This window comes from Botrytis sinoallii, assembly GCF_014898435.1.
Source record: "Botrytis sinoallii strain Bc 23 chromosome Unknown BSIN_017, whole genome shotgun sequence".
Taxonomy (NCBI): Eukaryota; Fungi; Ascomycota; class Leotiomycetes; order Helotiales; family Sclerotiniaceae; genus Botrytis; species Botrytis sinoallii.
The window spans coordinates 831,194-844,465 of NW_024066044.1; the positions used below are offsets into that span (position 1 = coordinate 831,194).

General features: G+C 43.1%; 4 protein-coding genes across 4 annotated transcripts; 2 read left to right on the top strand and 2 right to left on the bottom strand.

Moving 5' to 3' along the window:
* Nucleotides 1–6: 6 nt before the first annotated feature.
* On the bottom strand, nt 7–2,879 carry EAF02_008929 (uncharacterized protein). Its single transcript, XM_038904977.1, has 2 exons — nt 1,833–2,879; nt 7–1,781 (listed from the first exon to the last, which is right to left on the bottom strand). The coding sequence occupies exons 1-2, from the start codon at nt 2,276–2,278 to the stop codon at nt 680–682; spliced, it is 1,548 nt and encodes a 515-aa protein (XP_038755387.1). The 5' UTR covers nt 2,279–2,879; the 3' UTR covers nt 7–679.
* A 335-nt stretch (nt 2,880–3,214) lies between these two features.
* On the top strand, nt 3,215–3,684 carry EAF02_008930 (uncharacterized protein; the record flags this gene model as incomplete). Its single annotated transcript, XM_038904978.1, has 2 exons — nt 3,215–3,525; nt 3,585–3,684. The coding sequence occupies 2 exons, from the start codon at nt 3,215–3,217 to the stop codon at nt 3,682–3,684; spliced, it is 411 nt and encodes a 136-aa protein (XP_038755388.1).
* A 70-nt stretch (nt 3,685–3,754) lies between these two features.
* Nucleotides 3,755–5,229, bottom strand: EAF02_008931 (uncharacterized protein; the record flags this gene model as incomplete). Its single annotated transcript, XM_038904979.1, has 3 exons — nt 3,755–4,654; nt 4,731–4,975; nt 5,049–5,229. 3 exons carry the CDS (start codon nt 5,227–5,229, stop codon nt 3,755–3,757), a joined length of 1,326 nt encoding a protein of 441 aa, XP_038755389.1.
* A 2,873-nt stretch (nt 5,230–8,102) lies between these two features.
* On the top strand, nt 8,103–13,135 carry EAF02_008932 (uncharacterized protein; the record flags this gene model as incomplete). Its single annotated transcript, XM_038904980.1, has 7 exons — nt 8,103–9,846; nt 9,897–10,857; nt 11,122–11,248; nt 11,300–11,737; nt 11,788–11,865; nt 11,917–12,264; nt 12,342–13,135. 7 exons carry the CDS (start codon nt 8,103–8,105, stop codon nt 12,897–12,899), a joined length of 4,254 nt encoding a protein of 1,417 aa, XP_038755390.1. The 3' UTR covers nt 12,900–13,135.
* Nucleotides 13,136–13,272: the final 137 nt, after the last annotated feature.

Below are 13,272 nucleotides of genomic sequence, written 5' to 3' on the forward strand. Positions count from 1 at the left end.
TTTCGATGATTCATCGGAGTTTGTAAAACTCTAGCAATCAAAAATACATCTCCGTTCACATCAATTCTCGGCGTTTTCAGTGCACCAGGGGCCTCCACGACCAAAGCTATGACCTTTAACCAATTAACACATGCAAAATGCGGGGTGACTGGGCAACTTAAACCACCCCACTGGACCCTTTTAGCCGTCGACGACCCGACTACTATCCGATCTGTATCCGATCCGTATTCGTTTTAATGCAGTTCATTGCACTATTCAGAGACATGAATCTTAAGAATAATTAGCCACCGACGTTCAAGTAAAGTCAATGCATTAAACGTTCGTATAGTATATTGGCGATGAAGCTGTATTCTCCCTATTATAAGTCATGATAGACTAGCCGAATGTTACTGTAACTTTTGCGCTCCTTCTGATATTTCAATACCAAACAACAATTTCCATCAATAAATTTCAAAAATCCCAATGCAAATCAGAAAGTAAATCTTTCATATTGACGCCATGGTCCCTCCACATACGCCTGTCAGCCACGTCCCAACGTCTTGGTATCAATTAAAACGCCATGGCACCTCCGCTCAGTACCGAAAATCCATGTAGATATGCAATCAAATTCAAAGCGCATTTCATTCTCAAATTCCGAATTTTGTCGTGAAGTCGATCATTATGTTATTGTGTCGTATGTTTAATCGTCTTTCTTCTCCACCTTTGGTAATAAGAACCAGCAAAGCATCATGACAGCAAAGAGACCTAAAGCAATAGGATGCAAGACGAAATTGCCAAAGGCCTGAGCCAAAACTCCGGTGGTGAAAGGAGCAATAGCACCACCAGAACTACCAAGAGCACTGATTACACTCATTCCACTGACTTGGTATCTGCGAGGGATGATGCGAGTGAAAATGTAGGCGGCACATGGGTAGACGGGCCCGAGAAGGAGACCGACGATAGAAACCGCAACAGCGTCTCCAATGACATTAGGGACACCCCAAACGATTCCTTCGAAAGCAGCTGACAAAATCACAACGATAACCACAAACTTCCTTTCACCAATCTTGTGCCCGATAGGAGATAGCAAGAAACGACCGAGCGTGATACCACCCCAGAAACCAGAAGTAACATATCCAGCATTGTTATTGGCACCTCTGACTTGTTGCAGGAAGTAGACAACCCAGCCGGAGATGGAAACTTCCGCACCTTGGTAGGAGAAAATGAAAATGGCACCGATTAAGACAGCTGGTAATTTAGCAGCTTTAAACATTTCCATCAAGTCCCTCTTTGCACTGGATTTTGGTCTGCTTCCTGATTGAGTCAAGTTGGTCAGTGCCATTTCATTTGGATCCTCGTAGTCCCAGAAAGCCCATCCGGCAAATACTAAATTGACGAGCATCATTCCAAGCGGAATAAAGTAGTAACGACTCCATGAAATGCCAGATGAAACGAGTGTGGTGGCTACCAATGGAGCAATGATACCCCCAAGTCCGTAGGAACCATGCATGAAGCCCAGCATTTTGGTACCATTATCGAGGTTGGCTGCGAAAACGTTTGACAACGACAAATTAATTGCCATGCCAAATCCGATGAATAAGAATGCCAGGACAACGACTGGGAATGGAGGATTGGGAACGATCATCACATAGCCAGCAACCATGAGGCCTTCAGCAAACATTATAGATTTGGCTCTTCCGAATCGAGATCTGATAGCATCTATGAAAAAGGCTGCTGAAATATAGCCTACTGCCTGCGTGATGAATATGAGAGATACGAGTCTTTCTTCAATGCCATATGCTCTAATATTTAATCAGTAATGGTTATTGTTTCTTGGGAACGGACTAACATACATGATCATCTTTGGAATCAATGGACCAGCTGCAGCATCACTCAAACCATTGCCAAAGTTCAACAAACAGGTTGCAGTCATTCTGTATCTATTCTTGGGAGGGTTGGAGAAGCTTTGAACGATGTATTCCGGTTCGTTATTTGGAGTTTGTGATCGACTCTCCTCCAAAGCGCTTGGGGATGTTGAACTTTGCCAGCCTGGAGTTGTCCATCCCGATCCAGGTTCTGCTCCAGGTGTGGTAGTTCCAGATGCAGATGGTCGATTGACATTTGATCCCCATTGTAAATTATCGAGTTCAATTGCATGGGGCTGTTGGGCTGAGTGATATGTTCTGGTAACTGATTTCTGAGGGGCGGCGATGGGTTCATTGTTCGCTGCAGTACCAGCAGCAACAAGTTCATTGTTTGTCGATACGACATCGAAGATTGAAGAGAAATGAGCAGCCATTATGACTGTGATAGAATCATGTATGCCAAATAAGGCAATAAGATTTTATGAAAGTGATTTGGAATATGTGATTGTGTATATATATTGACAATTAAGGTGATAGATGGTGGGAAAATCAAGAAAGCAAAGGGTGAGCTCAATGATATAAGCAAAGAATTTGTGTTTGAACTGACGAGGCAGTTGAACATTCGGAGGTCATGCGAAGTACTTACTAATGACGAATAGTACCCAGTAGTCCCTATGGACTAACTATGGACTAAAAATGATAATCGCCATACTAATTCTGAAATTTGCGGTTGAAGCAGACTAAAATCACTAGATCAGGACCGGTTGGAAGGCTAAAGGCTTAAAAATAAGGGTTTGGGGAGTTGGGGGAGAACACTAGCTCCATACCAAGTGAGATCTCCGCCAAATGTGGAGAAATTCAACAGGTTTTTGGAAAATTAGATCCATGATAAGAGAATGACTGTCGTAATTGGATCTCGATATATTCTGGAATGCATTTGGAAACATGGGAATACTTCGGACAATGCACTTTATACACACATGTAAGCATCTTAAAAGCTTTTTGAGAAAGTTTCAACGTATAGGGCTTCGAAAATAAATTAAGCGGAGTTGCCCAATACAGCCTTGAGTCATAAATCCAATCAATGTCTTCTAGATCTTTTCTATATCAGGACGTCAGGGTTTTCGGCTAAGTTTCCCATGGACAATACGGTCACGGATAATAATAATTCCGAACCCCGCCAAAGAAAAAAATATTCCCAAGCACCTTTAAGAAAATTGATAGACATAACAAATCAGCTTGTTAAATTTCATCATCCTTGGACTTTCCACAAATTCTATCGTGAGGCCTAGAACTACTCTCTTTCTGAACTTCAATTCTCAAAATCAATTCTCAAAATCAATTCAAGTCTCACCACATTTTATTTTACAATGGGTAAACCAAAGCGTAATGTCTTTGCGGCCGCCGAAGAAACTTCTACCCCGCCAGATACATTGACAGAAACACAATCGATTGCTCGTGTTATCAAAGCTGAAGGAAACAGCTTATACTCTTGCACTCTTACTGATAACTCAACCATTCTTGTCGAATTGCCTTCTCGATTTCGTAATACAATTTGGATCAAACGTGGTGGTTATGTCTTGATCGACACGAAAGATGCAAATGTGAGAGAGAATAAGATTGGTGGTGAAATTATAAATGTCGTCCGGGATGAACACATTTGGCGAAAGGAAGCTTACTGGTAGGTCTTTCATATCGTGCACTATTTGGCTCGACTTTCCTGACGAACCATCTCAATAGGCCCAAGGAATTTCCAAAAAGCTTCGCATATATGGAGGATTCGGATGATGAGGAATCGACTGTAGGCAAAATGCCACCATCAGACTCGGACGAAGAGTGATATGACCAAGATCCGATATTGTACAAATTACCGAATATTATTGGGGGAGAAGGAATTTGCTCACGCCTGATTAAGAAGTTTTCTTTTCGACGGCCCCTTGGCCCTTGGGCGCAACAAAATCAAGCCTGGTTCCCCACCATACACCCGCCACGGTGATAAACATAATTCCAACTACTACCAACGAGCTTACATCAGTACTTGGGTATACATTCCACGCCCATTCCTGCGCCCCCCATAAAGCATATTGAAGGATTGGGTGCATGCCACTACGCCAAAGTAAGAAGGGGGTGGCCCATGCAAGATAGGCAAAGAATTGGTAATGCAAAGATCGCGCGAAGAGCATACCAATTGTGGTAGCAGTTAGGATGGTTGTCATGATATAGTTTGGTGATATCGTATGCGAACAGGCGTGCAGTCTTTGTCCCAGTGGCTCCTCAAATCTCAGCGCGCTTCGAATCAAATCAATGATTGGCGTTTCCGCTGGCTTGAGCCATCTAGTCATTGCGAACAAAGCCAGAGTACTAATATGTCCTACCAATAGAATTATAGAAAATTCCTTGCTCAGGAACTTCTCTTCTCCCAAAAATCTCCAATTGACTGTCCATTTGAAAAAGAATACCCTTGAAAACTCAAAAGCCCTACTCAAATAACCAATTGCATTTGTTGGGAGGAAGGAAAGTGCAATTACAACTTGCAATTGTGCCATAAGCCATGCTTGTTTAAGAGCTCCTTGTACCCCTTTTGTCAAGAATAACATTATTCCAATAGAGGGCAATGCTAGTAACAATGTCATCTTAATTCCCAAGCCCCAACTATATGCCATGCTCCCAATTGTCCATAATCTGCGCTGGAAGAAGTAGATCGCAACCCATAAGAAGAAAACCGCGAAGCCATCATTGAATAGTCGAAGAACAAATATGCTATGTAATCGTTTCGAAAGGACGAGCATTGGAAATATATAGTGCGGTGCCTAGATTCCAAATCGAAGATTAGTCTATATTCTCTGAATCCTTTGCCCCAATTCAAATCCAATTATCGAAGCCTACCTTAGCCCTCTTATAACAAGCCAAAACAACCCCCAAAGTCCCCAAATACAAAACTCCAAATATGCGCTGGGCAACCAGTATATCACGTCCATGATCAGTAATCCACCATAATGCATAGTATATCCATACATGTGCGGCGGGATATACCAATGGGCCGGTTCCACCTTTGATTTGAGTGTAATCGCGCTCGCCGGAGTCATATTGGCTGATCTGTTCCATGTAGGCTTTCCAATCTATTTCTGTGTCTGGGGAGAGGGTTAGCGACGGGATGGAGGGGGAGAGCATTATGGAGAAAGACAGAAAGGAGAGAGAACATACAGGGTATGAAATAGATTATAGCACTGCATAGGAAAGCTTCGAAGAGTAGGATGAGCGGGGGAACATAGCGTGAGAGCCAGTGTTCGCCCATTGCTAATTGTTTGAGCTGGTGGTAGACATTTGCGGTTAGGGAGATGGTAGCCTTGTCCTCCTTTTTCGAAGCTGGAGGGGCGGGAGCCATCATTGCAAAAGTGTGGATGTGTACCGCGAAAGATTGGATTGAAGATTCACGGATGGGAAATGGTAAATACAAGAAGAGAAAAGGGTATGAATTAGAAGATCGGATGAGAGGATACAAAGAGTGTGAGAAATTCGCGCGCAGTGTTACGTAGCTCTGGAAAATTAAGCTTTCGGTAGTGCTACGTGGATGCTGGGAACGATTACAGGGGTAATTTGGTAGAAGAAACTCACTAGAAATGAATGATGAGGTCTTCTTTATATCTCTCAAGGTAATATTCGCGCATTCACTCATTACAGATTGATGTGCATATAAATGTCAATATTCATCATTTCTGATATCAAGTGATTGGGTGACTAGATACTTTTCATTATCAGAAAAGGACATGTGATAGTTTCAATGTCTTCGATTTATCAACGTCCCGTTTGACTACTTAACAATCCCTCTATTTGAATTGCACAAAATACACATAGCAGTCGAAGTTTGGACTCTTCGGACTGGGCTTATGTATTCTCTTGTTTTGATAGTTTATTTGAAGTTTTCCTTTCCTTCTGCTTTAATATACCTTTCTATTTCAAGTGAACCATCCAGCGTCCGCATTCGAGATAGAACGTGGCAAATGGTGGCAGTACAGTGAAGGTGGGTGCAGGGCCATCAGAACTTTTGACCTGATATGAAGTGCTAGATGGATACGAGACTGCGGCACATTATTCAGAGCTCGACGTCATGTTTCAGGGCTATACAAAGACAGTAGCCTGTAGTCAGAGGTTGCTTCTAGTCAATGTTATATTGAGTGATATTGTGCTGTTTCCTTTTTCGGACATGAGCGATCGAAATCGAGACGAGCGCATGGGGGTTTGAACAAAGAAGCTGCCGTTAGGTCCTCATTCAACTACCGTCGCATATATTCCAGTCTCCATTCAGCATCAGTCCAACTCAGGTTGGATAGTCAACCTACATCCTGCTGTAAGAAAACACAAATTTCATCATCGTGCTGCATACATTCTACCTATGAGTTTCTTCCAGGCGAGATGAGGAGGTTCGTATGACAGTTCATCGATACCTCTTCTCATATTGTTTATATTCGTCTTACAGCATCAGGCCGTAGTGTCAATTTGGTAGTACCGCATCTACCAACATTGAATATAATTCATATATTCTGACTTCAGCGTCTTTTGCTTGCCATCTAGCACCTCGATCGCTAATCCACAATCATACATTCAGATCTCCCCGTCCCTTCTTTTGCGATTTGAGATTTATGGCGGCCAAAGTGCAATCCCAAATCTAGAATCATATTGTCTTTTTGTTCCGATCTATGATCTTCTAAGAATTTCAAATCTCACTTTTGCATCTTCTCAACTGATCATCCCTATATTTCAAATTCATTTACACACCGAGTCAGACCAGATCTTTCAGCGTTCTCGTTTTTAAACAACACCTTTATATTTCCCAATATTTTCATTCAGTGTCAAATATTCAATAATCACAGTATACTGATATCAGAACACCCTAAAAATTGTTGATCGACTGTAGACAGTGGAATGGTGGTAATCAACATTGTCTCATGGTTACAATTCACTCATGTCCCCGCTTACATTTTGAGGAAACTGGGCAAACTTCACTGACTTAACTTATCAGTCTCCTTCTTCCTCGCCCCAATCTTCTACACCATTTTCCCACAAAAGTCTGGAAGACTTACGATGGATGTGAACTCTCATGCACTTCTGCCTCTTTATTCCCTCCTTCCCATTATGGGCGCCGTGAGAAAATTAGCCTAATACAGCTTAGTCTACTTCTTCTTCACCTCATACTTCTGTTCTATACTTGCGTCTCTCAGAATCAAAAAACGTTACAACAATCAATCATTTTTCAAGTTCAAAAATTCACTTCGACCTCCTCTTTCCTTTCTCTTTGGTTTGAAAATATTGAGACAATTTGAATACCTAGCTCAGCTTAGTCTACTTTCTCTGCTCAAGCTTCTGCAATTCCTGCTCTCTTACAAAATCATCACCATCCCCTCCACGTTTTTTCCCCTCTCAACTTCGCTCACAACCAATAACTTACTGGTACAATATATCTACATCAACTTCATTTCTCTCGTGAGAAAGTTATTTTCTACTTCTATCTTTACAAAGCAACTTTGCGACAATTTATTTACATTTTGAATCTCGAAGGTGAGAAGGGCGGCTCTTTGCGGCTTCGCCATGACTCTATAGGATACGTGAGACCAAATAACTTTATTCATACCTTCACATAGTGAGTATATTTCACTTGGAAACCTATTGTCAACCTTACCTTCACGTTCCTCTTTGCCAAAGCCAGAGCTCGCAAGCTCTGTTGATCATGGTTCTTTGATTGTTTGCCCAAGTTCCTGAATATCTGCCTTTGGCCCTTGGCATAAGATATCACCTTTGCTGCAACACACAATTTCAGGTCCCCCTCTCCAATTCTAAACACACGCTGATATCTTTTCCAAAGGCAAAAATCATTATTCTATAGCCACTCACCTCGATTTAATCTTCTTACTGAAGACGTACGGCACTCACTCGTCAACTACCTTAATCCAGATCAATCTGGCATCTTATCTCACAACAGACCAGTTTCTTCACTTGAGAATCTAATATCCTTACTTCCAGTTTCCAGATTTTTAGCATCAACTCCTACTTTGGTGTTCATCAGCAAATCACGCTGGTATTACGTATTCCGCTTTCATTCTAAACTTTGATTCTTCAATCCCACATTCACTCGATCCGCTTTCTGCTTTTGCAATTTGCAACACCAATAACCTGCCTGTTCCTTCTCAAAGTCTGACTATCTCGTACAGCACTTAAAAGGGCAACGAGAACAATTATTTCAAAAAGCATTACATCGATAATATGTCTTTCAGCGAGGAGGAAAATTACGAGAACTCCCTAGGCGGAGGGTATGGTGATGAGTTTGTTGAAGCCGACAGAGGTCAGGAATTTGATAATGAGAATCCTTTGACACCCTATCAAGTTCAGCGACCGGCAAACTATTTTACCCCGCCCCAACCTCAACGCCGGATGCCTATACAACTTGCCACAATCCACACGGGTGCTTTAGATGTTCGTCAAGAGCCCTCACAAGGACCTGCGCCTCGCGTTCCATCAACCTCTGCAGTTCCTCAAGAGTCTTCAAACCCAGAGATTAGCGGCAGCCCAGATCAAGGAAGCATTCTTTCAAGCCCAGAGATTAGCGGTAGCCCAGATCAAGGAAGCATTCTTTCAAGCCCAGAGGCTAGCGGTAGCCCAAATGAAGAAAATGCCCCTTCAACTCCTCAAGAGCAAAGAAGCCCCTCAGCCGTTCCTCAAAGTCCTTCCATGTCAAATGACAGCGTGCAAGATGTTCCGAGTCCAACAGTCGAATCTGATATCGAAGATAGCTCACCAACAGATATCCAGCATGCAGGTAGAACAGGTGCTGACTTAATGCCAAGTATCGAGTCGCCAGACGTCGAAGATGAGAAAGATTCCCAGGCTGCTCTTGACCATGGCAGAAGTCAAGTGGTAGCAAACGATTTGTACAATGTGACTCCTCAAAGATCTATTTGCGCACCCCTACAAAATTCCAACAAGAATCGCAAATCTATATTTGGTATGCCACAGAATTCCAATATTCGACTTGCCGGAACTTCCAATCATCTTCAGACCCCAAAAGAACCACGTCAACAAAGACAACCAGAAGTAGTTGCAATTGAATCCGACTCTGACGACGATTGCGTTATTATAATGAGTAGACCAGCACGTCCCGGAAAGCCAAGGATAAATAATCCGCCTCCTGTTATAAAGAATGAGCCAGTCTCTGATTTGACCACTAATATAAGCACACCGAAGATAGCCAGTGTCAGCCCTGACAAGAGCGTGTCGCCCGATGATTTTGATAGAGAATTAAGCCCCACCGAAGAAGAAATGATCGCAGCTCAAGCATCAATCCTTCGCCCAACTATACATCGAACTCAATCTGAAGAGGAAGACTCTCCCGGACCGGTGAGAGATGGTCGGAAGAGACGCAGAGATAGCGTGGCGTATCCCGAGGATCAAGCAGATATTGATAATGCTATGCAAGTCGATGAAGATGACAATAATTGGATGCATGACCAAGAAGATGGAGGCGACGATTCACAAGAGGAATATGAGAACCTTGTCAAGTTACGAAATGCTTTAAACAAGGATCTAGATAAAGGAACTCTCGGGTTTACCGAAAGAGCTGAGCTCATCAGGGTCAATCACACTATTGCCAAGTTGAATCGCCTGAAGACTGCTAAAGCTAGGGGTGCTGAGGATGAGGACGAAGACGAAGACGAAGAGTCGATTTTCGTCCCTCAAGAAAGGCATCGAAGATTTCAAAATGTTGCCGATAATGGTGAAGGCCCATCTTCAAGACCTGGCGACAGCTTTGAAGATATTCATGATGAGGATGCAGGTCTTGCTAGTATGCTTCAGGAAGAGTTTGACGATGGTCCTTCCAAAAAGCAAAAGCCCAAGAGAAAACGTCAAGCTCCAGCCAAAAATGCTCGAGAATTTCAGGCCAGGGAACAAGCAAAACTTCTTGAGAAAGAAAAAGCAAAGTCGCAAAAGCAAAAGGCCAGTGGAAGTGGTAGTAAAGGCGGGAAGACCAAAGCCGGACGAAAAGGCAAAGGCAGGGCAAAGAGAAAGAAAAGAGATCCAAAAAGGGGGCTGTTAAGGTCGATAGAAACATGAAAGAAGCCAGGTTCATGGGACAACGCGGAGGACAAGATGATATTGGACAATTGATTTTGGATGATCTAATGAATTGCGATGCGATCGGAGATCGTCTTCAAGATCCTATCTTCAATTGCGCTCCCGAACCCGAACTTGGCGGAACCCGAAATAAAGCCACCCAACTTCAACAACTTTTCGCCAATATTCCTGAAGGTAGTAGTAAGACTAAGGGAAAATCTGACAAAGCAAAACTTTTGCAAGCTTCTCGAAGTTTTGGTTATGCACAAGTCAAAGCCGTTCATGGAAAATGGCTTGTCAAGGGAATGAAATCGACCTTGTACCATCATCAACTACTCGGTGCACAGTGGATGGTTTCTAGAGAACTGAGTTCTGAACCACCTCATGGTGGTCTACTTGCCGATTCGATGGGTCTTGGTAAGACTGTGCAAACTCTGGCTTGCATGGTTGGCAATCCACCCACGGAAGAAGATAAAAAGCGCGGAGTAACGGCGACATTGATCGTCGTTCCGTCTTCAGTCATCTCCCAATGGTTAGAAGAAATTCGGAACCATGTCCACGAAAAAGCATTCCCCAAGGTGATGCAGTACAAGGCATCAATGAATATCCCCGAAGCTGTCCTCAAAGATTTAGACATAGTCGTTACTTCCTACACAGAAGTTATGAAGCAATTTCCTTTCCCCAACCGTCAGGGCCGAGAAGATATTGCTAGGTATGGATATAAAAAATGGTGGAAAAACGCTCATGATCAACTTGGCGACCTTCACAAGATTAATTGGCGTAGAGTCGTTCTTGACGAAGCTCACACAATTAAAAACAACTCTGCCAGAACAAGTTTGGCCTGCCAAAATCTGAAGAGCGTTTATCGGTGGTGTTTGACTGGTACTCCCCTTTTAAATAGGCTCGAAGAGTAAGTGGAATTTGCCCAACATTCTTACATTTGATTGTTGAAATTCTACTTGAACAATGGGAGGGCTGGTTTGGCCACTGGTCGCTAGAGGCCTCCTCATTGTTCAATCCAATTTGAAACAATTAAAAACTGACAATTAACCTAGGCTTTTTCCGTACCTTCGATTTCTCAAGGCTAATTATGCAATGGATTGGAGGACTTTTCAACAATATTTTGTGATCCTGACGCTGACGATTGTAATAATCGTATTACAACTCTTCTAAGTTATGCTATGATGCGCCGTACTATGAAGACTACGATCCTCAATCGACCAATCATTACTCTCCCTAAGCCCCACCCGGTTATGCAACAGCTCAATTTCTCTCGAGAAGAGAGGATTATTTATCGAATTGTAAGTGTTCCATACGGGTTGGGACATTCAAAACTGACTTTGCTGCTGCAGACTGAGAACCGCTTTCGTGCAAACCTTAATGTGTTTTTGGCCAACGGCACTGCTCAACGAGCCTATGGAGTCTTCTTCGTTCAACTACTTCGTCTTAGACAATGCACTTCTCACCCTTTTATGCTTGAACGCACGATGAGAGAGTCCTGGACTACCGAAGACGTTGAGCGACTTCGCAAGGAGCTTGGCAAATTCAAGGACTCGAACGTAGCGTTTTACGAGCAATGCAAGCTTTGGGTTACTGAAAGCGAAGAAGAGAGAGCGGAAGCTATAGCTAGAGGTGAAAAGGGAGCCGAAGCTATTCCTTTCGGACTTTCCAAATTTGGTGAAAGCTTCAAATTTGATAGTGCTTTAGATTCGCTCAATGAGGAAGAACTTTATACTCGGATTACATGTCATCTTTGCTCAGATGTTCCAAATGAGCCTGTTATTACTAATGTAGGTTAAAAGATTCAGGAGAATTTGTATCAATGCTAACATCTTTCAAGTGCTCACACATCTTCTGTCAGAGCTGTTTGACCAATCATCTACACACGCAGATGCACCTGTCCGATGGCGATGACACGGTAAGTACTCTCCCAACCAACATTTTCAAGAATTCTAATAACAAGTACTAGTTCAACGTTTGTCCCAAGTGTGACATAATCTTTACCAATGCCTTGCCCTATAAAGATCTCGAAATTCCTGATGATGACGGCATGGACTCTGGTCACAACCAAGCTCAAGAATCCGAAAGCTCATCTAGGGCAAACAAGCGGCGTAAAACCAACAACGACAATTCTCGTCGTACACATGGAATTAAGAGCAAAGGTTTGGATGCGCTTGATTTTGAACCCTTTACTAAAGACAATACTTGGGTTACTAGATCGGATTATGATCCTAAATTTCCTCTCATTCCAAGTGCAAAGACTACGGCGTTGAAAGCTTTGCTTTTGAAAGGGTTTGAAGAGGCTCCTGATGATAAGGTACGTTGATCTAAATAATCCCCCATTTTCACTCTTGAATGTCCAAATAAAAACTAAACAATCAATTCACTTGCCAGGTAGTTATTTACGTGCAATTCCGCACGCTAGCCCGTATCATCGGCCGCATGTGCAAAGCTGAAGGCTGGGGCTTTTTATACCTCACCGGTGACGCCTCACTCGAGCACCGAAGCAAAGCCATCAAAGAATTTCGCAACCGCGACGACATTCAAATCCTAATCGCCGGCCTCAAATGCGGTGGTCTCGGACTCAATTTCCCATTTGCGAATCGCTGCATCTCGCTTGATCTCTGGTGGAACCACGCCGTCGAGCAGCAAGCTTTCGGACGCATCTTCCGCATTGGCCAAAATAAAGAAACGTTGATGACGCGGCTCGTGGTGGCGAATTCGGTGGATATGCGGTTGTTGGGGATGCAGAATTGGAAGTTGAAAGCGTGTGAGAAGGCGATTGATAATAATGGATTGAGTGGTGCGAGTGGCAGTGCGGGAGGAACGTTGAATTTGTCGCAGTTGGCGAGGTTGTTTGGATTTTTGAAGACGGATGAGGATAATAATTTGTTGAGAATTGAACCGGATTATGAGGATGGGGAGGATGCTATGGATGGGGGAGGAGCGTAGGAGGAGCGGATGAGGAAAGTTGGATGGGTTGAGTTTGGATGGTTCTGGGGATGGAGATGGAGATGGAGTAGATTGAGGCGCGAATTAATATTCTTTGAAGTTTTTGGGCTTGGGAAGCTGGGAAGCTGGGAATTGATTAACAAGTTATTGTTTTTCTTTTTGCTGCAGGCGTTCATAGGTGCGAGCTGGAGAAAGTTATTATTATCATTGAGTGATTTGGTTTTGAGGGGTTCGAGCGGGCGTTTTATTGATTGGCGAAAACTCAGGGGGGAGGGGAAGGAAGGAGAGATTTCTCAGAGGGGGTTATTCTTTAAAATACATACATACATACATACATACATACATACATACATACATACATACATACATACAT

Bases quoted from the DNA above. Each gene is read 5' to 3' on its own strand.
- EAF02_008929 (XM_038904977.1), bottom strand. From the start codon at position 2,278: ATGGCTGCTCATTTCTCTTCAATCTTCGATGTCGTATCGACAAACAAT. The intron at 1,782-1,832 runs GTATGTTAGTCC...ATTAAATATTAG, and splicing joins TTGATTCCAAAGATGATCAT to AGCATATGGCATTGAAGAAA.